The 23,919-nt window shown below is 47.6% G+C and overlaps 1 protein-coding gene across 1 annotated transcript in view; it reads left to right on the plus strand.

The window, feature by feature from the left end:
• Positions 1-427: 427 nt before the first annotated feature.
• The window catches only part of SLC12A5 (solute carrier family 12 member 5), a 40,928-nt gene continuing 17,436 nt past the window's right edge, over positions 428-23,919 (plus strand). The window contains exons 1-9 of the mRNA XM_072632380.1: positions 428-570; positions 16,133-16,227; positions 16,742-16,873; positions 17,175-17,321; positions 18,346-18,400; positions 18,894-19,024; positions 20,806-21,047; positions 22,147-22,358; positions 23,665-23,835. Of these exons, the coding sequence (XP_072488481.1) occupies positions 456-570; positions 16,133-16,227; positions 16,742-16,873; positions 17,175-17,321; positions 18,346-18,400; positions 18,894-19,024; positions 20,806-21,047; positions 22,147-22,358; positions 23,665-23,835 (1,300 nt within the window). The 5' untranslated portion in view covers positions 428-455. The remainder of the gene's footprint in view (positions 571-16,132; positions 16,228-16,741; positions 16,874-17,174; positions 17,322-18,345; positions 18,401-18,893; positions 19,025-20,805; positions 21,048-22,146; positions 22,359-23,664; positions 23,836-23,919) is intronic.

Consider the following 23,919-nt stretch of genomic DNA (forward strand, 5'->3'; position numbering starts at 1 on the left):
CCTTTGTCCTCTGGGGCCCAAGATCAGAAGAGGGTTGAGGGGGAGGGGTCTGTGTGTAGTAGAGGTGGAGGAGGTGTTTTAAGATTTAACGGGACTGCAAGGAGACTCTTTTTGACTGGAAAAAGGAGCCAGACCAGAACAGGGAGCGAGTACCCGGCTGGGTTAAATAGCCAATCCCACCTATTCCCCCTCACCCACAGTCAAATACACCCGCACCTCTTCCTATTCTGGGGGCCGTCCTCGCGGAGAGGCCAAGCAAGGGCGTAGAGGGCGCTAGGACCCTGCGAGGCGAGTAGCGGTAGCCGGGCGGGGGGGCGGGGGGGTGTTGGAGAGGGGAGAACAGCTCAGTCTCCCTCTAGGAGACCCGGCTGCCGCTACTTAAGAGATCTCAGCCTAAAGCTGAGCACTCAGTACCTGGACCCCACCCCCTCCCGAACCCCCACCCCGCACGCACCATGAGTCGGAGGTTCACAGTCACCTCTCTGTCCCCTGTGGCACACCAGGGGCCCTCCAGCCCGGGTTCCCACTTGGAACCCGACCCGCATGGTTGCCGGGGAGAAGACGCCAAAGGTAGCCGAGGCTGGGAAGGTAGCAGCCAGGGACCTAAAGGAAAGGAGGCGGGGCTGAGTTGCCCGGGGGAGAAAGGGCGGGGCCAGAGTCAAGGGGTGGGGACTAACCTGATGAATGGCCTGGTAAAGAAGGGGTGGGGCCAACTTTCGATGGGCAGGGCCTTTGGAAAGGGCGGGGTCCTCTGGGAGATAGTTACCTAGTAGTAACCAAGAAGAGATAGATAGCGAGGATCTGGCTGAGGGAAGTTGTAGTCTAAAAGGGAAGGATTTGAGTAGGGAACGGGCGGGAAATAGCTGGGGTTTAGGATGGGATGAGAGTCTGGGCCTAGGATGGGTTGGGGCCTCTAGGAAGAAAATTAGTATTCCAGGTTGGAGGAAGGACTACTGATTTTTGGAGCCACAGAGAGACCTGACCCCATGAAGGCAGGTGGAACGCCTGCCCTTCTCTGATGCCAGCCAGTCAGTTGTCCTCGAGAGTCAGAAGACATCCGGTACTGGACAGGGCCTCAGGATTCCTGTTTTCTCTCCTGGTCTTTCCTCTGCAAATTGTCCTGTGCGTCAGTCTGTATGGGAGAGGAGGAATGATCCTTGGCCTTGGAATCTCTAAATTCTGAGGTTCATCCTGTAGGACAGGACTGGGGAAATTAGAGGAACTGAAAGGGAAGGGAAATGTTTTCAGAGTTCTCAGAAGCTCCAGGGGTCTGAGGAACCAGTGTGGGGAGGACAGGGCAGGTCTGAGGATGGTTGCTAACAAAGAACTGCTTTTCCTACTCAGTTCCTCTGCTTGCATGATACTACTTTCCCCTTATCTGCCTCCCTACTTCTGTTGGACTAACTGGCTTGGGTATGACTCGAGGACAAATCCTTTTCTTCTCTGGACCTCAGTTCACCCACCAGCAAAACAGAAGGATGTGGACTCAATAATGTCTAAGGTCTCTTCCAGTTTTGACCCTCTCTGAGACTGTGACAGACTGGGATAGGGTAGTGAGACCCTAGAACAATTACTGCCCAGTACACTTTGTAGAAAAAGCATCTTCCCCTAACCACTAGGGGCTGCTGCTGAAGTGCTAGGGTTACCTATCCCTGGATGTGATCTTCAGGATGGCTTGGCACACATCTTTCTTTTGTCGCTCTAACTGGGAGTCCGAAAGAGTATTATTCTACCATGCTCCGCCCCCCCCCAATGCCTCACCTGTCTACTCAGCATGTCTCTGTCCAGCTGTCATTTGGGATGGGTCAGTCCCCTTTTCATTCTCTGGTTTTGTGCTAGTTTTCCTCATCTACCACATCTTAATGCTCATCTTCATTTCCTCTTTCTCCTTCCTCCTCACCTGACTGAATTGCCAGTTTTATATACCTGAGGCTAAACCCCTTTCTGTGCTGTAGCAATGTTACAATCAAGCCTTCCCTCCTTTTTCTTGTCCTAGTGCCCCTTCCCTCTGGAAATTTTACTCACTCTGTGAGTGCTATGCAAATGTCTGTATAAACCACAGTGTATATGTGGAATGGTGTGTAAGCTTGTTGTTCATGTATGCTTTTGTGTGTGTATATGGGAGGCTGGGTTCAGACTGCAGGTATACAGGAATGTATTCGTCTCAGACCTATTCTGACTCTTCCTGCTCAAGGGCTGGCCCATTTGTGTATGTGTGTATAGCCTGTATATTTGAGGGGGAGGGAAGTATAAGATGTTTGTGCCCTGGAGCTATATAAATTGTGTATGGAATATTGTGTTTGGGAAGGATGCCCTAAGCACATCCTAGTACATGTAGGAGATATGGCTATGCTATCCTTTTATATGTGGAATAGCTTGTGTGGCCTGTGTGTACAAATTTACCTCTCTCTTGGTCTTTTCTGTACAGTCTGTATATCTAATGATGGTAGATTCCTGGAGGTGGGAATGGTATGGTATGAGTGTCCATACCTGCAGGTTTATATGGATGAAAGGGGTATTTTTGATGTCCCATTAAATCTTAGAACATTACCACCCACTACCAACCACTATATACAGACCTTTCCCCCTAAGCCCATTCCCTGACTGTGGGCCCCAGGAGGGCAAATGCAATCTGATTGAGCAAGGAAGCCCTAACTCTTAGGGATGGTGAGTCAATGCTTGTATGTACTTATGTTTATTTGTGTAGCTATTGCGTCTCTGCCTGTGGCCATGTCTCATATCTAAAGATTAACTCTATGAGGTGAATTAGATAACTGTTTAATCCCCCCCCCCCAAAAAAAAAACTGGAAGCAGATTCAACTATCTAACTTCCCATAGGCTACTTACATGGGAAGTGTAGAGGTGATTGCTTAAAGGGATGTAACATCTGTCTGACTCTGCTCCAGCTCTTTCTGTCCCACTCCTACTTTAAGTGGAGGGAAGCTCTCTCTATTCCTCTCCATTTGGGGAAGAGGAGTGGGTCCCTTGGGGGAGTGAAGTTAAAGGATGCATAGAAAGAAGAGGAAGTAGGTAGTCTTTTGGAGAGGATTGTATGGTAAACCTTAGCATTGACTTTCATGCTGGAATAAAGATTAGTTTTGCAGACTGCAGACTTCTGCTCTAAACATAGCTTGAATTCTAAGGGAAAACTTGTACTATCCACAGAAGAGTTAGGTGGAGAGTGGTATATGAGCCTTGGACTATACCTCAATCCTCAATTCTATTGTTAACAATTTCCTTTGAACCAAGGAAGTTCTTTATGGCTTGTTTTCCTCATATATTTTATTTTGGACTGGAGTTATGCTTTATTAGCATAAGGACCTCCCAGTGTCTGCCAATGCAGATATATACTTGCTTTGCAATCGGCCCTGAAAGGTTAAGTGAGTTGCCCAGGGTCACAGAGTCAGTATGTGTCAAAGGAAATTGAACACAGATCTTCTTGATTCCAAGGAAGGTTATTAGTAAGCCATGCTACCTCTCTTCTCCATCTGTACTATGGCAAGAATGATGGGAATAGGCAATGAATGAGCACATTCTATTCCTGTTTACCTACTCTGCTTCTATTTCTTTGTGGAGAGAATGTCACTGATGTGGCAAAAAGGGAACTAATGAATTACCCCCACCTCAGTTTCCCTATCTGTGCCATGGGGAGAATGTTATTAGTCCAGAAAGTAGGAATACCCTTGAGCAGATGGCCTATTCTCACAACTCCATTCCATACACACCCAACTCCTATCCTAGTACATAGGATCCAAGAATGGTCAGGTCATTCAGTCACACCTCACATACAAGGTGAGCTGCCTGGAAATCTCCATGGCAACAAACTGGTTCCAAAGAAGGCTGCTGTTACCACAGCAACAAACTCCCCCCTCCCCCCCTTTCCTCCCTCTCAATGAATGAGGGATCTGAGTCCTAGGAGTCTGAGGTTGAGGGTGGATGCTCATGCCTCTCTAACACCAGACCTGGGCCTCAGTGTGGGAACTGGGGAGATGGGACAAGACCAAATCTTAGGGACTCTGTGGCTGTTGGGGTTCTGTAGTCAAGGAGATGGAGCTGCAGCCTGTTAATTAAGCCATTGGTTGCCACGGAGATAGTGGTGGTGGTTGACTTGCTCTGCAATGAGGGGGTGGGGGACTCTGCTGGACTCATCCTTTACAACCTTGTGTTGTGTTTGTCTTTCATTGCTGAAGAAGACCATGCCATCAGAGAAATGATGACATGACTTGCACTTGACTTTGTTTTGAGTGAAGGAGCTCTGTGCAGGTCACCAGCTTCACTTCTCCTCCAGAGCCATCTGAATCCAGTGATCTGATATTCCTCAGGATGACTGGAGATGGCCATCCTGGGCCATCTCCAGTCATTTACAACCTAGAGCTTAAGGGGGAAGATTTTGGAGGAGGATATCAGTGAGCCTAAAGGCATCTTTGTTGTGGAAATGGGGTGGGAGTGAAGGTAACAGGATATGGAGGCTGAGAGGTAAGGTAAGATCCAAAGTGAAAGGAATATTTTCCCTTCTGGGACTGGGGTTGGAGGGCCTGGGAGATTCTTCCTCCATCCCAACCTGGCATGTACTAGTAACCAATAGGCTCTGCCTTTCTGAAAGCAGAGATGGTATTAACTTGCCTTGAGCTAAACATTTCTTTAGTAACATCAAGGTGGAAGCACAGGTTTTTTTCACTTGCAAAGTAGTGAAGTTGAACCAGGTTATTGCTAAAGTCCCATCATAATCTGATATTCTATATTCTGAGGTCTTCCAGCTCTGACATTCTGTGTGTGTGTGTGTGTGTGTGTGTGTATTTTGTTCTAAGTTTCCTTCAATTTTTAACATTCTGTGAATTGAGCAGGAGAACCTGATAGGAGTGGGGCAAAGGGTGAATATGTGTTTACTGAGAGCTCCTGAAATCCAGAAATCCATAGATAACTCTTGGGAGATGGAAATTTGATATCCAAGATGGATAAGCCTTCCTAGGTATCCAAGTATTGGAATCAAGTGGGAATGTGGGCAGACAAATTAGAAGTCTTGGGGTCTCTTGGGACAGAAGAAGTTTTTTCCCTCATCCTCAAGCTAAAATTTCCCAGCTCTCGCCACAGAGACCCTGGATCTGATTGAGAACATGACTGCAGATATGGCTTAGAGAATTGTGAAATAACCAAATAATGCTTTTCAATATGCCTCTGAAGGTCCAATTCTGCGCTCTGAAATGGCCTCTTCCTGAGAGAAGTGAGGAGTGTTTATCATGAGGCTAGATTTTCATAATTAGGTTACCTTTATGTTGTGACAGACAGGGGTTCTAAGCAGTACAGAGCTAGGTTCTCTGTTTGGAGGGAAAGGTAGCTCTTCTGGCCAGAAGATGGTGCTCTGGAGGTGGCTGTGTGTCCAGAATCATGGCCTTTCCTACAGTTCTTGAACATTCCCCTTAATGACTTTCCAGTGCTCATCCCAGGTTCTTGACCTCAGCCTCCCTTCTGCTTCCAAAATACAACTCGTGGTTGGACTAAAGTAGGACATTGTTCCCAGAATTAGAAAAGCTAAAAATCATGAGTATCAGAGATGGAAAGGACCTCTGGAATTATCTAGCCCAACCTCTACATTATTCCCAACAAGTGGTCATACAGTTTTTGCTCAAACACCTCCAGCTTGTTCTTCATGGATCATAGAGAAAGACAGTGAGTGGTCCACTTGTGATCCATACCCTACCTTTCAGGGCAGAGATGGATGTAACAGAGGCAAGGGAGTTTCTACAGGGTAGGAGATACCTAGAAATTCTTATGCTAGTATTGAAAATCTTCCATAGTCAATCTATCAACTACTTCTGCAGAATGAGGTACCAAATAAACCTGGGGATCTAGTCCATAGGCAAGCTCATATTTACAATAACTTATTTTTTTTAATTGTATTGATTTTTCACATCACTGTCACTTACCGATACAACTTCCTGCTTCCCTCCACCCTCATGGAATCCTCCCTTATGACAAATAATTAAAGTCCAGCAAAACAAACAAAACATTAGCCATATCTGAAAATAAATGCCTTTCCCTATGGCTATAGTTCACTAACTCTCTGCTGAGAGATAAGAGGCATGATTCACTATCAGTCCTCTGTAGTTACAATTGATCACTCTTCTCATACCCTTCCTGGGGATCTAGTTAGGAGACTGAAAAACACTTCCTCTCATCTCCATCCTCATCCTCAAGGAGAAGTTCCAATCTCTGAAGGGTCCCCTGAAAATCTAAGTCAGTTGGCCACTGTGATCAGTAGTTTATTTCCCTCATGACCAGCCCATACAGGATAGGCCAGCTGCTTAGGGACTCCACATGCTTGACCAAGTGTAAGGTCTATGACAGGTCCAAGAAAAACAATCTGGACACTTGGCCCCTGTCCATGGTACTGAAGAAGTCAGTGGCTCATAACTGTGTGTATTACCAATTACTCCAACGATCATTTATTAAGCTCATATCATGTATAGAATTGAGGGAAGAGAAAAATTTAGATAAGACACACCTCTTGCCCTCATGAAACTCAGAGTTTAGTAGTGATTTTAGCTCAAATTTCTAAAGCAATTTAAGATGTACAGAGTTCTACTCTGTTTCTTTGTCCTTTCCTGGAGTAGTTAGGGATGTAGGAAGGATAATAGGATTTAAAGCTGGAAGAGGTATTAGAGACCATCTAGTGCAATCTCCACATTTTAAAGATGAGTAAACTGAGGTTCAGAGAAGCTAAGTGATTTGCATATGGTCATAAAGCCAAGAAATGTCAGAAATGGTATTTTTAGTTAGATCTCTTCATTCTGGGTCCAGCACATTAACACCAAGTCCTGAGACTGGGTCTTGTCTATCTAGCTTTCCTATGCCTCAGAAGTCTTCCATAGCCATTCCAGAAAAGGATTCTGGAGCTTTGGGGTTTTCATTCCAGAGTCCATGAGTCTAATTTATAGACCAGGAATTGGGTGGTAGTTGTATTATGTAGACATTGGTGACTACTTTGGGAGGACATGTTGTTTAATGGGGGTGGAGAAAGGGGAGGAAAAGAGCTGAGTATATGAGCTAGATTTCAATTATCTGTCAAATCTTAGTGATTTAGGAGGAGCTGGGGGAGGGCAAGGAAGAAGACCTATACTTGGAGCCAGAGAGAATGACTGAAGTTCAGGTCACTGTGACTAGAGCCGTTTTGAATGTGATTTCTTCCTTCACCACCTCCTTTCTTCCCATATTAGGCCATTTTAGAGCCTCATATGTTCCCTTCCCCTTTCATGGCCTCCCTTTCTTTTCCTTTTTTCTTTCCTATCACAAGTTGCTGCCTAGGACTTCACCTCCGCCTACACTTTCCTGCTTGTGACTGGTGGCCCAAGGCTAGATGTCAGAGGCAGAGAGGGGCTCTGGGTAGCAAAATGGTGGAACAGAAAGGAGGAAAAGAGGGAGGGAGGAATATAGGGAGAATGTTGGTACTGGCAGCTCCTGATCAAAATCCTCGGATTAGTGGATTAGTAACTGGAGGACTAGCACACTAAGGCAGAAAAGCCTGTCCCTAACCAGCAGGTGGCCACCTTCCCCCGAAGCCCCCCTCCCCCATTCCCAAGACCATGGCCTTACCTCTCACATTTCTGTCCAGGCTCAAACATCAGTTTTCCACAATCTCAGATACCCAGATCCCGACCAGGCAGGAGCTAGCTCAGAAACCTTAGTGTTCTCTCCTTGTCCCAAACCCCCAACGCTTCCCAGGGAGGAAGATTATGTTGACATCTAATAGCGCTCTTTCTAGCGGGCTGGATTACTGGGGCCTGAATTCAGGTGGTTTTTTACTTGTGAGAATGAGAAAGCTCACCACGTCTCCTCCCCAGAAGGACTGAGCTCCTGGGGGGTATCTGCTCTGCCACTCAACTGGGGCCTCCCTCCCCCTTCTCTTCTTCACTAGGATATGGGGGAGGGGCGGTGGAGAGAAGGGGGAGTCTTTCCCCGGCAAAGAGATGGCATTGGCTTGGAGTTTCTACCGGACTATCTCACCGCCCCCCGACACCCTCACCCCAGTCTGGGTCAAAGCAGACGCTGCCGGGCCGGCTCCCGACGGCCACGACCCAGTTCCCCGTGTTATTTTTAGGGCGCTGGATGGCACCTGTCCACGTGCCACAGCCCCGCCCGCACAGAGAGAGGGGCGCGCTGCGTCTGCTCAGGGGAGCTGCACCCCTCCCCTCCCTTCACCATCCTCACGGCCCGGAGACACGCAAGCCACGGGTCCCCGCTCGCTTCAATCTCCCCCCACCCTGCGCCCTCTATTCCCTAGCTTTTCTTCTCCCCCCTCCCTAAAACCCCGCCAGCGGCTCACGCCTCCTGCATACGAGATGAGCTGAGCAGCTTGGCCGCTGAGAGGGGGCGCGCGCGGGTGTGAGAGCGTGTGTGTATGTGTGTGTGTCTGGGTCTGTGTCCGGGTGTGTGCGCGGGAGAGGGAGTGTGTGTGGGAGCCCGGCGGCTCTGCACTGCAGCCTCCCCCTGCGCCGAGGGGAGATCTGGGCGAAAGGGAGAGCGAAGAGAGTGCTCCACGGTAGTAGGGAGGGGAGTGGGAAGGAAGCTCTCCAGCCCAGGCCGGGCAGACGCCTCGCAGCTGCAAGCTCCAGCCCCCGGGGCGCAGCGCGGCGGCCACCATGCTCAACAACCTGACGGACTGCGAGGATGGCGACGGGGGAGCCAACCCGGGTAAGCCGGGGGCCTACGAGGCAGGGGAGGCAGGAGGATCGAGATAGGGACTGCCACTTTTGGGGGCCAGGGCTATCTGCTCGGTGGCGGTCAAGTGTTGCAGAGTAGAAGGGAGGAGGCACTGAGGAGGCTGTTCCCAGGAGAAATAGACAACCTTGGGGGACCAGAGGAAGGCTCTGAGTTGCCCCCTGGGGCAGCTGCTGTTGCTTGGAGGCGTGGGCGCTGCTCTGGTGGAATGCGCTCTGCGCTGTCCGAGGTTCTGGAATGCACCCGACGCAGCGCTGGGGGGTTGCTTGGGGCAGTGGCTTTGGGGCTCTGGGATGTAAGCACTTGAAGTGGTACAATTTCTGCTATGGTCTAAACAGCCCAAAGGGCCGGTCAGGACTAGTGTATTGGAGAAGGGGTTTCAGGGTTGGGTTTCTAGGACCAGATCTGGGTTCTTTTGCTCCCAGAGAGGGGACCTCGGAGTCGGTGCCCCTTCCCTAGCGCAGTGTTACTGCCTGGCTACACTCTGGGCAAAAACCACTGCAGTTCCTCCCCCGACTCCGCCGCACGGAGCTCACCAGTGAAGAGGGAATACTGGAGGTGGGAATGGAGAGTGGGGGAATAGGGGGTGGGAGTCATGTGACGACCTCCTCTCCTGGCCAGGGCTGCAGAGTCCTCTGTCGGTGCTGACATTGGGAGGTAGGGAAAAGTGGGGAAGGGGACAGGAGAGGGATTGTATGATCTGAGCCCTTTTATCCTAGTCTACCCTGGAGGACGTGATTAGGTTAAACTTCAGACTTAACCCTTCCTTTGGTATTTGATCCTAAATAGGGTACGATCGATCCCCATTTCCCCCTTCAGTCCACTTGACTATGTTTAGAGATGAAGCCAAGTCATCTCCCCCATCACTAGGGAGCATAGTATCTTCCTTCATTCTGGGGTTGGTGGGGAACCTTCCAGTTCTTTGGGCCCCGCAGTTCTCCAATTGCGGGGCTTCTCTGGAACTGATCACTGGGGTCCTCGCAGCAGTGATCATTGCACTGCGGACTGCTCTGCGGCGGTTGAGAAACCTTGCCAATGGCTCGACGTTCAGGCTTAGTCTTCTGTCGGTTGAACACCCGCTCCCTGTATCCCTAACCTAGCCCTCCCTAAGAATCTCCAGGGACAGCCTCCCCCTTCGGCTCCCGGTCGCCCCTAGTCAGTCAGTCCATCAAGCCTGCCAAGCCCCCCTCCCTTTTGCTGCCGCCCCCCGAGACACAGCGCCCCCTGCGCACTGACTCGGCTCCCAGTTGGGCTGTCTGAGCTCAGCGGCTGTAAACGTTCCCCAGGGCCTCGTTGATGGACAGGGCCCAAGCTACTGGCAGCCGCCTCTATGAGATGGCCGGAGGAGCTAAACCTGAGACCATGGCCTATGGAGCTGGGATAGCTGGAGAGAAGGGGCTGCAGAGACTGTGAGAGACTCTGGGACGTTATAACCTAGTGGAGGCTTTTCTGTCCTTCACTGTTTACCTCTGGAAATCTTAGGAAATTGAGGCCAAATTATGAGTTAGGATTCTCTCTCTCTCTCTCTCTCTCTCTCTCTCTCTCTCTCTCTCTGTCTCTCTGTCTCTCTGTCTCTCTCTCTCTGTCTCTCTCCCTCTCTCCCTCTCCCTTCTTCTCCCCCTCTCCCCGTGTAATATGGGCATGGAGATGAGAAGGAAGAAGGTGAGCCTTTGTACGGCCATTTCCAATTCTGTCCAATTCTCTGCCACAGAGAACCAAGCCCTCTCAGTCCCTAACCTCAGGAGGCTAAGGAACGACCCCTCAAGGGCTAGAGCTAAGAGACTCCATCAGAAACACTCCCCACCATGACCCTGGAGTCACCTGGTTCTCAGTTCTCCTCCCTCCCTCCCTCCACTCCAATACCTGGCTCAGGCTGCGGTGTTGGGGGTGGGGGGGAGAAAGGGGACGAGCTTTGGAAGCCTGGCAGAATCTCACTTGCTGCAGCGCCCAGGGCATCCTGATTGGGGGTGGGGGGGGGGAAGGAGGAGTGAAAGAAGGGAAGGTGTGAGGAGAAGGTGGACTTGGACCTTTGCTATAGGGTCTTCTTTCTCTACCTTCCAGTTTTCTCGAGGTGTAGCCTCAATCAAGGGAGAACCTCTCTTAGTTCTGACCAGAAGCCCATGGAGGGAGCTTTCTGACCTAGTACCATTGTTTCCTCCAATTTGCTCCAATACTCCAGGTGTATTCGAGATTTACTGTGGGACACCCCCCAGGTTTGGGAAGGTCTTCTGAAAAGGGCAGATTAGAAGTCCAACCTCTCCCCCAAAGCTTTGAACTCCTAGAGTTTGGTTCCCAGTTTACACAGTTCTCTCTCTCTCTCTCTCTCTCTCTCTCTCTCTCTCTCTCTTCTGTCTCTCTGTCTCTCTCTTCCCCTTCCTCTCTCCCCACCTCCAAGAAAAAGAGAGGCCAGAATCTATGTGGGAAGACCAGACTAAGCTAAAGGAGTCAGAAACAGAATCTGTTGAGATTGAGGGGTGAAAACTGGGAAGGAGTCAGTCAGCACAGGGCCCAGAGAGATTTATGGACATCTGAGATCGAGAGAGCCCCTTGTAGTGGAAAGAATACTAAACTGAAGTCAAAAGATTAGGTTCTGGTCCTGTCACTGACTCATTTGATGACCTTGGGCAAATTGCTTCCCTTCTTTGGGGCTCAGTTTCCCCATTTGTAAAATATGGGGGCTGAATTATATACTCTTGAAGGATGCTTCCATCTTTGACATTCCCGCTCTAGGTTGAGAAATGACGAAGGGCTTTATCTGGGCCTTTGCCCTTACAGGCCTTGGAGAGTAGGGGAACACCGAGGAGCCTCGAACGGGGATTCCAGTCCCCAGGCCCCGGGGGGAGGATCCGCTGTCCGTGCGGAGATGTTGTTTTTGCCCCGGGAGCTCTGGCCGCTGCAGCTAATTGAAAGCCGATTCGAGCTGAGTGCTCCCTGGGGCCTCAGAGAGGCGGAGGGGGAGGGGAGGAGGGTTCCAATCTCGATCCCTCCTCTGCCCCGCCCCCACTCCGGCCACGCCCCTCTCCGTCTTCCCTCTTCCCCCCGCCCCCAGCCTCCTGTGCTCCATTTAACATGTCTCCTCCAAGCCCCCCCTCCCTCTGGGAGCCCGAACTAGAAGGTGGGCGGGATTTGGAACCCCAATGTTGCCTAGACCTTCTGGGGTCCCTAGGGGCCGATTCCCCCTTTCTCCTGACCAGGGAGTTCTCTGGTTCGCTTTATGTGGAGGGGTTATTGACTCCCATCTACAGGGAAGGTCGGGGCTATCAGGTGCAATGAACTTGAGGAAGGATGCGGAGGAGGGAATACAGGTGCCCATTCCCGTCCTCTTCTCCCTCCTTTCTTTTTCTCCCTCTTTTTCCCCTCTCACCCCTCCCACCTTTCTCCGCGCCGCGTGCCGCGTTACATAAGCGACTGCGGGCGCGCGGCCCCTGCGCTTCAGCCCCGCGCGGTTGCCATGGAGACGCAGCTCGGAGGTCTCTGCGGCTGAGACCCCCATAGCGGGGGTTGGGCAGGGAGCTCGGACTGCGTCACTCATACACCCACCCCCCCTGCGCCACTGGACCTGTCCTAAGAAAAGGAGGAGGTGTAAGGGAGACACCTCCCACCTTCTTTTGGCCCACTGGTCCCATCCTTAGAGGACTTGAAGGAGAAAGACCCTACCCCATATGTCACTTGGCCCTGTCCTGAGGGGGAGGGAAGACGAGGGAGTGAGGTTGCATTTCCCCACGTTCCGCTGGCCAGGACCTAAGGAAGTATGAAAGAATGAGACATTTCTCCACTCTCCTCCTGGAATAAAAATTGGGCCACTTGTCCTGTCCTTAGAAAGGGGGGGGGGGGGAGGGGAGAGAGAGAGGGAGAGAGAGAGAGAGAGAGAGAGAGAGAGAGAGAGAGAGAGAGAGAGAGAGAGAGAGAGAGAGAGAGAGAGAGTGTTCGTTCTTCCTCTTTCTACTGCTCTTGGTCTGAGAGGGGGAAAAATGTAGGCTCTGTTCCATGCACTACTGCCTTCCTTGAGGGATCAGAGTACCTGCCTCTCTCTCCTGCTGGAACTTCATTCCGCCTGAGTCAATGGTTGGTCACTGGAAGGAAGGGATACCACATGGGAATGAGGGTGCTCCAGACCCTCTTCAGGGTTGGACTTATGAAAGATAGAGCTATAAGGGCCCAGAATTTGGAAACCCTGGGAAGGGCTAGGAGGAAGTTCCATTTGGGTCAGGATGAGGATGGGGGAAGTGTATGGGGATTTGAAGACATGTTAAGACTGCCAGAAGTTGCTTTCTCTAACTTTCTGTTCCTTCTTCATCTCAGACTCCTTCATTGGGAGATATGTAGGGGAGTTTGCAAAGTGGAAAGAGCATCTGATTGAGAGTCTGGTCATCTACCACTAACCAGTTGTGCACTTAGGCAAATCACATCACACATCAAGACCTCAAGGGATGAATGAATGATCTCTAAGGCTCCATTCATTCCAAACTCCATGGGTGAGGGAAACGGGGAAAAAAATATCTTGCTTCAACCTCACACCCACAGCAACGGACCCTTTCATTACCTCACTTTCCTGTGGTGCAGGATTTGCATATTTAGCTGAGGTTCAAAGAGCATTTAACTTTAGGAGCCAGAAGATCTGTGTTTTAGTCATGGTTCTGCCATTAATTAGCTATTTGACACTGGATAAGTCACTTCCCCTCTCAGGGTTTCAGTTTTCCCACTTGCAAAATACAGGGGATTGGGTTAGATGATTTCTCATTCCAACTCTAAGAGCCTATTTTCTAACTTTTCAAGCCCTTTCAGGCTCTAATGTATGTTAAAGAGTTCTTTCTGGCTCTAATATTCTATGCTCTATGACCTCTCCCCACAAGGAAGGCCCTTGGTATATATGCTAGAATTAAGAGGGGAAAAAAAGTTTTTGTTGACTTGAAAAGTGGCCAGATAAACAAAGAAGATCTTTTAAAAATAGGACTGAGATTCAACCCCAGAGACCCTACATCCTTAAGTCCCATACTGAAAACAAAAAAGAAGTCGAGAAATGGAAGGCAGCCAAAGATTTTTTTTCTAAGAGAGGGGCTCTGTCTTATAGAGGGGAGTCCCAGACTTCAGACTTATTTGTACCAAAGTGGTTGCCTGGGATAGGAGGGGACAAGATAAGATGACCTACCAAAATAAGCTAAATCTCTAAGACTCCAAGTGATAGAGCAGAATGTCCAGGTCACAACTGTTTCCTTACTCTCTCAAATTTAGAAGAGTATATATGACCCTCCCCCAATTCATACCTATGGGTAATTGGAACTCCCAAGCAGGGAGGGGACGAGTCAGAACCAACATCACCTGGAGTTTTCCTTTCTCTGTCTCTTGATACTTCTATAAAGTCGTAGAACAGGGTTTCTTAAACTTTTTCCACTTATTATCCCTTCAGCACTTCTTAAATTGGGGACCCATATGGGGTGTTGACTCACAGTTTAAGAATCAGTGGATAGTGGATAGAGTGCTGGCTGCATTTTGGAGCTAGGAAGTTGTTGTTAAGTCCTTTCAGTCATGCCCAACTCTTCATGACCTCATTTGGGCTTTTCTTGACAAGATACTGGAGTGGTTTGCTATTATCTTCTCCAGTTCATTTTACAAATGAGGAAACTGAGGCAAGCAGTGTTAAATGACTTGCCCAGGGTCACACAGCTAGTAGGTGTCTGAGGCCAGATCTGAACTCAGGTATTCCTGATTCCAGGCTCAGTGTTCTATCCACTGAGCCACCTGGCTACTCTAACGAGGAAGAACTGGGTTCAAATTCCATCTCAGATACTTGCTGCCTGTGTGACTCTAGCAAGGCACTTGACATCTCTGGGTCCCAGCAATCTGATCTGCAAAATGAAGGTATTAGAGTTGATGACATTTAAGGTCCTTTCCAGCTCCAGTTCTTTGATCCCATAATCCTACTGCAATGCCTCATCATGGTGTGGAGGTGACCCTGGGTTCTTGAAGGCTTTGCCAGCACAGTATAAAATCTAGCAAGTTCTACCATGTTGGAAAAAGTTTGATCCCAGCAGCACACTATCTGCTTTCCTAGGACTGACTACAGAGAAGCTATTGCTAGTCTGTTGGCGAACTGTGTTGAATTATTTGGCGATGGTAGTCCATGAAACAAAGAAAAATACAAATAGCCCTCAGTCTTTTATGGTTCTCTTCCACTTCTGTGGTGAACTGAAGGGAAATAATAACAATAATTGGTAGTAGTAATAACAACAATTTACATCTATATAACTCTTTAAAATTTGTAAAGCATCTTACAAATATCATCTCCTTTTATCCCCACAACAACCCTGGGAGGTAAATGCTATTATTATCCTTATTTGTAGATGAGGAAACTGAGGCAGACAGAAATTAAATGACTTTCTTGTTCAGGGTCACAAGCTAGAAAATATCTAGTAAGAAGATAAATGTTCAAGCTGAAGCCTAATGATTATTTGTTAAAGATTCATGTTTGACTAGATAATCTTAGAGGTCTCTTTTAGGTTTGAGGTTTTGGGAGTCCAAGATTCTATGAAGGGGGTAGGCAGGCATAATCTGGCCGCAGTGGGAGAAAGATATAGAAGGAGTAGCATTCCACCAGCTTTGTGGGCTGGCCAGGAAAGTTGGAGAAAGTGGAAGCATGTAATAAAAGGAGAGCTCCAGGTGGAATTAGCTGCATTTAAGTGACATAGAAGCTAGAACACTGGACGTAGAGTCAGAAAACCTACCTTAGCTGTGTGACCTTGGATGAAACACTTAACCTCAATTTTGTCATCTGAAAAATGGGAATAATGACACATACCTCACATCAAATGAGATAGCATGTTAAAAACCTCAAATAACTATAAACTATGAGTTGTTGTAGTTATATCTGCTGGTTTCCTCACATTACCCTACCCTCCTTACTATTATACACTACAGATTACTGGAAAAAAGTTCTTTCCTTTGACCTTGGAAAATTCCTTCCTCCCTCAGTTTCCTCATTTGCAAAGTTGATGTGATAATTCAATAATCTTTGCACTTTCCAGGACTATTTTTATGAGGAAAATTCATTGTAAAATTAGAGATGTAAATATGTCGTGACTATTAGGAAACAAGAACATGATGCTCTACTGCTTTGATCCTTTAGGACTTTTTGTGTATCATGAATCACTTTGGCAGTCTGGTAAAGCCTACTGACTCCTTGGAATGATGGTTTTAAGTGGATAAAATACAGCAAATTACAAGTGGAACCAATTGTATTGAAATGTGGTTACCAAAACACATTTTTTAAAAGTTCATGAAAAATAGGTTAAGAGCTCCTGCTCTAGAACAAGGTTCAGAAGAGCTCTGGAGGGGTCCGGATGGGCCAGGCATAGCAGTGAGTGGAGGTGTGGGTACTGTGCCATGTCAGGGCTATGACTCTTCTATGTCCTTACCTCAGGTGATGGCAACCCCAAGGAAAGCAGTCCCTTCATCAACAGCACTGACTCTGAAAAGGGCAAGGAATATGATGGCAAGAACATGGCTCTGTTTGAGGTAGGTGAGGGACAACTAGGGTAAGGGGGGTATCTCTTACAGGTCCTGGAATAGGCAGGATTGCCTGACCTTGGCACTGGCTAAAGAAAAGCTGCCATTCCATTGTTCACCCACTTTCTCTCTTTCTCTGGAAGGTTGTCCTGTTATCTTTGTCTTTGTCCCTCTCTTCTTGGTCCATTTATGGCCACCTCCCCTTATAACATGCTCTTTGTCCCTTGTCACCTTTATCTCTATGACTTCTTTGACTCTCATCTCTTGCAACTGCCATAGTGATCTCTTCCCCATATCCTATCCCCCTTTCTAGTCCATCTTCCCCATCCTTTCCCATTCCATCCTCATCTCCAGGTTCATCTCCTTCTCTGGTGCCCTCTGCCAGGTTCCTTCTCTGATACCTTCCTCCCATCTCATCTCTGTCTTGTACCCTTTCCCTGGTTCATTTTGCAGGTTTTATTCTCTGTTACCCTCTCTACCTCTCTGAGGTCTATTCCCTCTATAACCCTTATTTCTCCCACAGGAGGAGATGGACACCAGTCCCATGGTGTCATCCCTGCTTAGTGGTCTGGCCAACTATACCAACTTGCCACAAGGCAGCCGGGAACATGAGGAGGCTGAAAACAATGAGGGTGGCAAAAAGAAACCTGTGCAGGTGGGAGCAGGTGTAGTGGACTGGGGTCAGGCTAGGAGAGGGAAGGGACTGGAAATGGAGGAAGGGATGTGAGATGGGAGGAGGGCTGACAGATGGGAGATGGGAGGGAGACTCAAATTCAATTTGGGTCTAATTTGGAGAGAGGAGGAATTACAATGGCATATAATGGGGGTGGTGGTGTCTGTAATGGAGTGCTGAAACATGACTTGGAGAAAAGGGCTAGCTAGGGAAACCAGAGGCTAAAGCTGGGTGGGTTGGAAAGATATGGGAAGAAGTTACGGTGACCAATATCTCTCTGCAGGCCCCTCGGATGGGCACCTTCATGGGTGTGTACCTGCCTTGCCTGCAAAATATCTTTGGTGTCATCCTTTTTCTGAGGCTTACTTGGGTAGTGGGCATTGCAGGCATCATGGAATCTTTCTGCATGGTTTTTATCTGCTGCTCATGTGTAAGTATCCCTTCCCAACCCCTCCACTTCCCTGACCCCTAGTTCTCACTTAGAAGGCAGTGCAGGGACAAAGAGAACTGAAAAGGGGGCCCAAAGAAGGAATTCAGGGCTAGAAACAGAGCCCTACAATTTGCCACCTGCTCCTGTAATGACTGATGCCTGGGAGGTATTAGGTGGGGGAGAAGGAAGCCCTTTTCCAGCTGGTACTAAAAAATATCTGAGTCTCATATATATGCCATCAGCTTGTGAACTCCCCCATAGTTACCAAGGCAAAATGAGTGGGCCTGCTCCTCCCCAATCCCTCCCCCTTCCCTGTCCCCTAACTTAGGCTGCCCTGCTGGAACTTCTCCCTATTCAAGGCTGCCTGGATATTCGCTTAATCTGTTTGCATTGATACACAAGTGGGGCTGAGAGGGAATTGTGGTAGAACATGATGTCAGTTGCATCTAGGCTGTACCCTCTTCCCACCAAGAGATGGGCACTGTGAGGGCATTTGTGGGGTTCTGAAAGGCACCTGGGAGGCCTGAGACAGCTGGCATGTGGTGAAAGATCACTGTATCCTACCTCCTAAGACCAGAGTGCAAACTCCACCTCTGCTGATGATTAACTGTGACTTAGCCAAGTCACTTCTGCTTTCTATGCTTCAGTTTTCTTGTAAGTGAAGTGGAGGTAACAGTACTGGCACTATTTCCATTACAGGTTTGTTATGAAATTCATAATGTATGCAAGATGCTTTTATCCACTGAAGTGCTGCATTGCTAATATTGTTATCATGATTATTATTTGTTGAGGAATGGGGCTTGTTAGCTGGGCAAAGGGGTACTTTTTGGGTGAAAGAGATCTACTGGGGGCGGACAGGGGGCAGTGAGAACAGGGCCAAGGAAGAGTTAGAATCAAGAGCCATTAGGGCAGAAATAAGGGAGAGCTGATAATGGTAATATGAACTATTGTTTTTCTTTCTCTTTCTACCTTCCCCAGCCTTACAATATTTCCCCAAATTCTGATGTTCTTTGTGTCCACACAGACCATGCTGACCGCCATCTCCATGAGTGCCATTGCTACCAATGGTGTTGTGCCAGGTGTGGGAATGGGGACTTCTTATGTGTGTATAGGGGTTTTTTGGGGGAATAAATGGAGAGGGAGTTCCTTGGTTATTTTTGGTTCTTTTTGGGTGGTGAAATAATGGGTACCCTGGGGATCTGAAATGCAGGTACCTTTGGGATAGGTGGGGGCAGTCACAATGCTCTTGGGAAGAGTAGGGAGTTAATCTATATTGGTTGGTATTGTTGATGATGAATGGGCCATAACTGAGTCAGGAATCCTCCTGCAATCTTCCTCTCTCATTCCTGTTTGAGCTATGACCTTATTTTGGGGATAATTAGACATCTGCTGATTAATGCTGCTAATCTAGGCACAGAGTCATTCCTTGGGGTACCTTGGGGTCTTTCTTCTAGGGATCTATAGGGAGTGTAGATGTAATCCCTCCAAATGATCACCCCTGCATGCTGCTCTTAGCCTAATCTCTCCCTATCCAGCCTTTTTCCATCCCGTGATGGCCTTCTCTTTCCACAGCTGGTGGTTCCTACTATATGATCTCCCGGTCACTGGGCCCTGAGTTCGGGGGAGCTGTAGGCCTTTGCTTCTACCTTGGCACCACCTTTGCAGGAGCCATGTACATTCTGGGCACCATTGAGATCCTGCTGGTGAGAGGAGGATTGGAATTCTGGAGGGCTGTGATCAGTCAATCAACAAACCCTTATTGAGAGCATGTAAAAAGGAGACATTGAGGTGTAGTGGGAAGAGAAGTAAAAGACTGAAGACCTGGGAGGTGACCATTATTGACAGAGCACAGAAAACCAACCCATATGAGGAACTGAGGGTGTTTAGGGTACAAAAGAGAAGGTTAAGGTGGGGCCATTGCAATCCATTTGAAAGACTGCCCATGTAGAAGACTGTGTGAAGCAGTGGAAGGAAACTATAGAGAAGGAGATTTTGGGATTTGTTCTAAGTATAAAATGCCCTCCCATTTAGAGCTGTCCCAAAGCAGAATGAGCACCCCCCCCCCCCACTAAAAGTCTTCAAACAAATTCTGGGTGGTCATTTGTCTGGGAGATCAAGAGGATTCCTTTCCAGATAGGGCTTGGACTATTCATTTCAGGTCCTGCCCAACTCTGGGATTTTGAGTTTTTATCCCAGCCTTAGATAAATTTCTTCACCTTGGCTTCAGGTAAATTTCTTTATCTCCTTGACCCTCAGTTTTCTCAGCTGTGAAGTGGAATTAATAATTATATTACCTACTTCATAGGTTCTGAGGAAAGCCTTTTGCTAAGTGTAAAGCACTATTCAAATGTGAGCTATTATTATTAGTAGTGAGAAGTCTATAAAGATAGAAGCAAGGTCCCTACCTGCCCTCAAAGAGCTCACAGTCCAGTTAAGGAGATAAGATATGAAAAGAGAATCAAAACATAACAATACAAACTATTAAGCTATTGTAGGAGAAGGTGACAATCAGTGCTTCAGGTGGTCAGGAGAGGTAAAGAACACTCCCACATAGGGAGTAAGGGAAGAGTTAATTGAGAAGGTATGATTTAATCTGGGCCTTGAAGGTAGGTGAGATCAGGTACAGAGGAACTGGATAGAATATGTCAAGAAGAAGAAAAGTATGGACCAAGTTTTCCAGGGAAATTGAGGACCACTCCAAATGAGCAAAGAGTTCAGATGGGAAAATGGTGGGAGGTAAGCCTACAAAAGAATCTTGGTGCAAGATTGTGGAAGGTGTTAAATGCCAAGCTAAGGAACTTGGATTTTATTGGGGAGTAGTTGAAGGTTTTTGAAGCTGGAGAGGGAGACAGTCAGATTTGTGAATTAGAAAAAGATGATTCTGGGCATGGTGTGAAATATGGATTGGATTAAGAGAAACTGAAGGCTGAGAGACGAGTTAGGAAGCTGTTAGGATGGTTGCTTTGAGAAGTGAAACAAGGTGTTAGCAGTTGGAATAGAGAGAAAGAGTAAGACACAAGAGGGATTGAGGAGGATGAATTAGTGGGACTTGGTGACTGAATCTGGGAAGGAGGGTAAGGGGTTTTCCCAAAGGAACTCAGTTAAAGACTTAGATGACTGAGAAGGTAACACAGAGGAGAAGACTGAAAGCAGAATGGCTCTTTCCCTCAGATAGGCCAGATACATCCCTCATAGGCAAACCACTGCAGCAAAGTTGTAGGGCTTAGGCTTCAGTTGGGAACAAAAAAGAAAAGCACAAAGCATATTTCAGGATGCTGGATAGCGGCTTAACAGCCTTCTGGAAATAGTCCAATCATGACTGAACAGGATGGAGGCTGAAGGAGGTGCCCAGGAATAAGAGTAGCTGAGGTGGTAGTTGGAACCTGAAGGGAGTCATGGGATGGTTTGAGGGTTTAAGATCCCATGAGAGATAGAGGCCAAGGAAGGAAGGGGACCTCCTTTGCTTCTCTCTCTGTCCCTCCAGGCATACATATTCCCAGCCATGGCCATCTTCAAGGCTGAGGATGCGAGTGGAGAGGCTGCTGCTCTGCTGAACAACATGCGTGTGTATGGCACCTGTGTGCTCACATGCATGGCTACAGTCGTCTTTGTGGGTGTCAAATACGTCAACAAGTTTGCACTTGTCTTCTTGGGCTGTGTCATTCTCTCAATCCTTGCCATCTATGCAGGGGTCATCAAGTCTGCCTTTGACCCACCTAACTTCCCGTGAGTTGTTACAGTATGGGCTATGGGTTGTAAGAAAAGGCCAAAGATTGGGTGTTGGGAGGCCAGTGTTCTAGTCCCAATGTGTCACCTGGGACAAATCATTGGGGCTTTTGAGGCCTCAGCTAGGAGCCCTGCCAGTTCTCCAACCCTAATCCTTCATTTCTAAGCTCTAGACACTAGGAAACCACCCCTTTCTGGACTGTATCCCCCAGCCATTTCCCTGCCTCCTACTTTTCCTCTCCTGTAGCCCCTCTGTGGTATTGGTGCAGGATGAATTAACCTCCTCTAAGAAGAGAACAAGCCAATAGGAAGTATGGGTGTCATAGAAGACCACTGGTTTAGGAGCCAGAAGACCTATCCTGGCTCTGTGATTTACCAGTTGTGTGATTGTAGATAAGCCCCTTCCTCTATTTAAGCCACAGTTTTCTTGTCTATAAGATGGGGGTAATAATACGTATGCCACCTGCCTAATGTTGTGAGGAATCAAATGTGATAACTACATAAAATAGATTATGATGATAATGTGTTATGTATTGTGTTGATGCAAATATAGGCTGCACTTTTCTCCCAAATGTGACTATTCTATGTCGTATTACCAGTATTATTTTCAGCATAAATCTAGATTTTTTTTTTTTGCTTTCAAAGAGATAGACTTGTATGAATATGGTCTTTATTTGGGGGCAGACTCTATTAAGACCAATAAGACAAATGTGAGCTATTATGGCAGAGACAGGACGGGATAGTGAAAATATCCCTAGATTTATAGCCAAAAACTTTCATTTTAGAAGATCTAACACTTGCTGTGAGAAAGGTGTGTCTTTTCTCTGGCCCTCAGTTTCATCATCCATAAAAATGGAGACTATAGTACTTGCACCAGCTATCTCATGGAGCTGTTGTGAGAAAAGTGCTTTGAAAATATTCAGTCTATAAAGAAATGTGAGTTATAATTATCATCCTGGGAAGACTGCTCACTAGGCAGAGTACAGGGGATTCAGGCTTTGGCTGTAAAAGGGTCCATAGGGAAGAATCCTTTCTTCCCAGTTTCCAGGTTAGGATCCAACTGTCCCTGCCCTATTAAGTCTCTACCCCCTCTCATTAGAATCTGCCTTTTGGGGAACCGCACCCTCTCACGACACGGCTTTGACATCTGTGCCAAGCTAGCCTGGGAGGGCAATGAGACGGTGACCACCAGGCTTTGGGGGCTATTTTGCTCCTCCCGGTTCCTCAATGCCACCTGTGATGAATACTTCACTCTTAACAATGTCACCGAGATCCAAGGCATCCCTGGTGCAGCCAGCGGCCTGATCAAAGGTATGGAAACAAGGGGGTCAGACTCAAAGGGAAAATTGATGAGCTGGGTCAAGCTTTCCCTGGGGATGATGGACTAGAGAGGATAGGGAATTGTGGAGGCAGGAAGTTTTAAGGCAGCTGTGGTACAGAGAAAAAAGCCCTGGAGGCTTTCTGCCTGAATTCATTCCGGGCTACACTGCTTACTCCCTTGGGTGTTATCAAGCAGGGAAGGAGAGAGAGGAGAAGGCAAGTCATTCGAGCCTCCCTTTCTCACCTGTGAAATGGTCACAACAGTACTTCTACTAATGTTAGAAACATCCAGGTACAGTGGAAAGAGTAGTGGACTCAGGTCAGTAGTGGACCCACAGATGTGGGTTCCAAAGTTTTTGGCAGCTCCTAATCCCTCTCTGAGACTCAGTTTTTTCATTTGTAAAATGAAGAATACTAATCCTCTTTCCTTAGCCATAAAATATGGAGAATATCACTTGTTCCACCTATCTCATAATACTGTTAAGAAATAGTTTTATGAATTGTTGGTGCTTAAGAAATGTGAAGTATTATTATGAGTTTAATATTATAGAATCAGGGTTCAGCCCCTGTTTCATTCTTGTAAAGCTCTGAAACCTTAGGAGAGGCACTCTGGAGACAAAGGGGATTGATTGAGAGATGGATAGAGTGCTGGGCCTGGAGGACCTGAATTCAAATCTGGCCTCTGATATTTACTAGCCATGTGACCCTGGGCAAGTCACTTAACCCCCATCTACCTCAATTTCCTCATCTGTAAAATGGGGGATAGTAAAAGCACCCTCTTCCAAGGGTGGCTGTAAGGACCAAATGGGATAATTTTAAAGTGTTTACTTCAGTGCCCAGCATGTAGTAGGTGCTGTATAAATGGTTGTTTCCCCCCATTCTATCATCAAACATTTATTAAACAAGTATCTACTGTGTGCAAAATGCTGTGCTCCCTGTTGGGAAAGATGTAAAGATAATAAGACATGGTCCCTGACCTCAAAGAATTTATAATGCAGTAGAAAGGATAAAACTTATTTTATACAGATAGCTACAATCTGAATTGGAGTATAAGTAAGCATGTAGAACAAGAATAAAGTGGCTATGAGATAGGTGGAGAGATTGTTTCCTTCTCCTTGATAGGGTTGTGATCAAGAAACATTTTGTTGAGCTGAATGTATAAGAATGAATTTCCTGAAGGAAAAGATTCTATATTAGAAAACTATGAATCCCTGCCCCCCAAAGAGACTCTGACCTTTGATCTTGTATCTTGAATGTCCTGACCATAGTCTCCACCAGAATACCTTTCTCTCCACAGAAAACCTTTGGAGCAGTTATCTGACCAAAGGTGTGATTGTAGAGAAGCAAGGCATGCCTTCCATACCCCTGCCTGAGGCGACTCCTCTCAACATGGATCAGCCCTATGTCTTCAGCGACATGACCTCCTATTTCACCCTCCTGGTCGGCATCTATTTCCCTTCAGTCACAGGTGAAAGGGAAGAGGGAGAGGCAGGAACTTGGGATGAGGGAGATGATGTGCTTGTGCCCATGTCCTACTCTCTGGATTGTCCCT

The sequence above is a fragment of the Notamacropus eugenii genome, chromosome 1 (assembly GCF_028372415.1).
Source record: "Notamacropus eugenii isolate mMacEug1 chromosome 1, mMacEug1.pri_v2, whole genome shotgun sequence".
In the NCBI taxonomy this organism is placed as follows: domain Eukaryota; kingdom Metazoa; phylum Chordata; class Mammalia; order Diprotodontia; family Macropodidae; genus Notamacropus; species Notamacropus eugenii.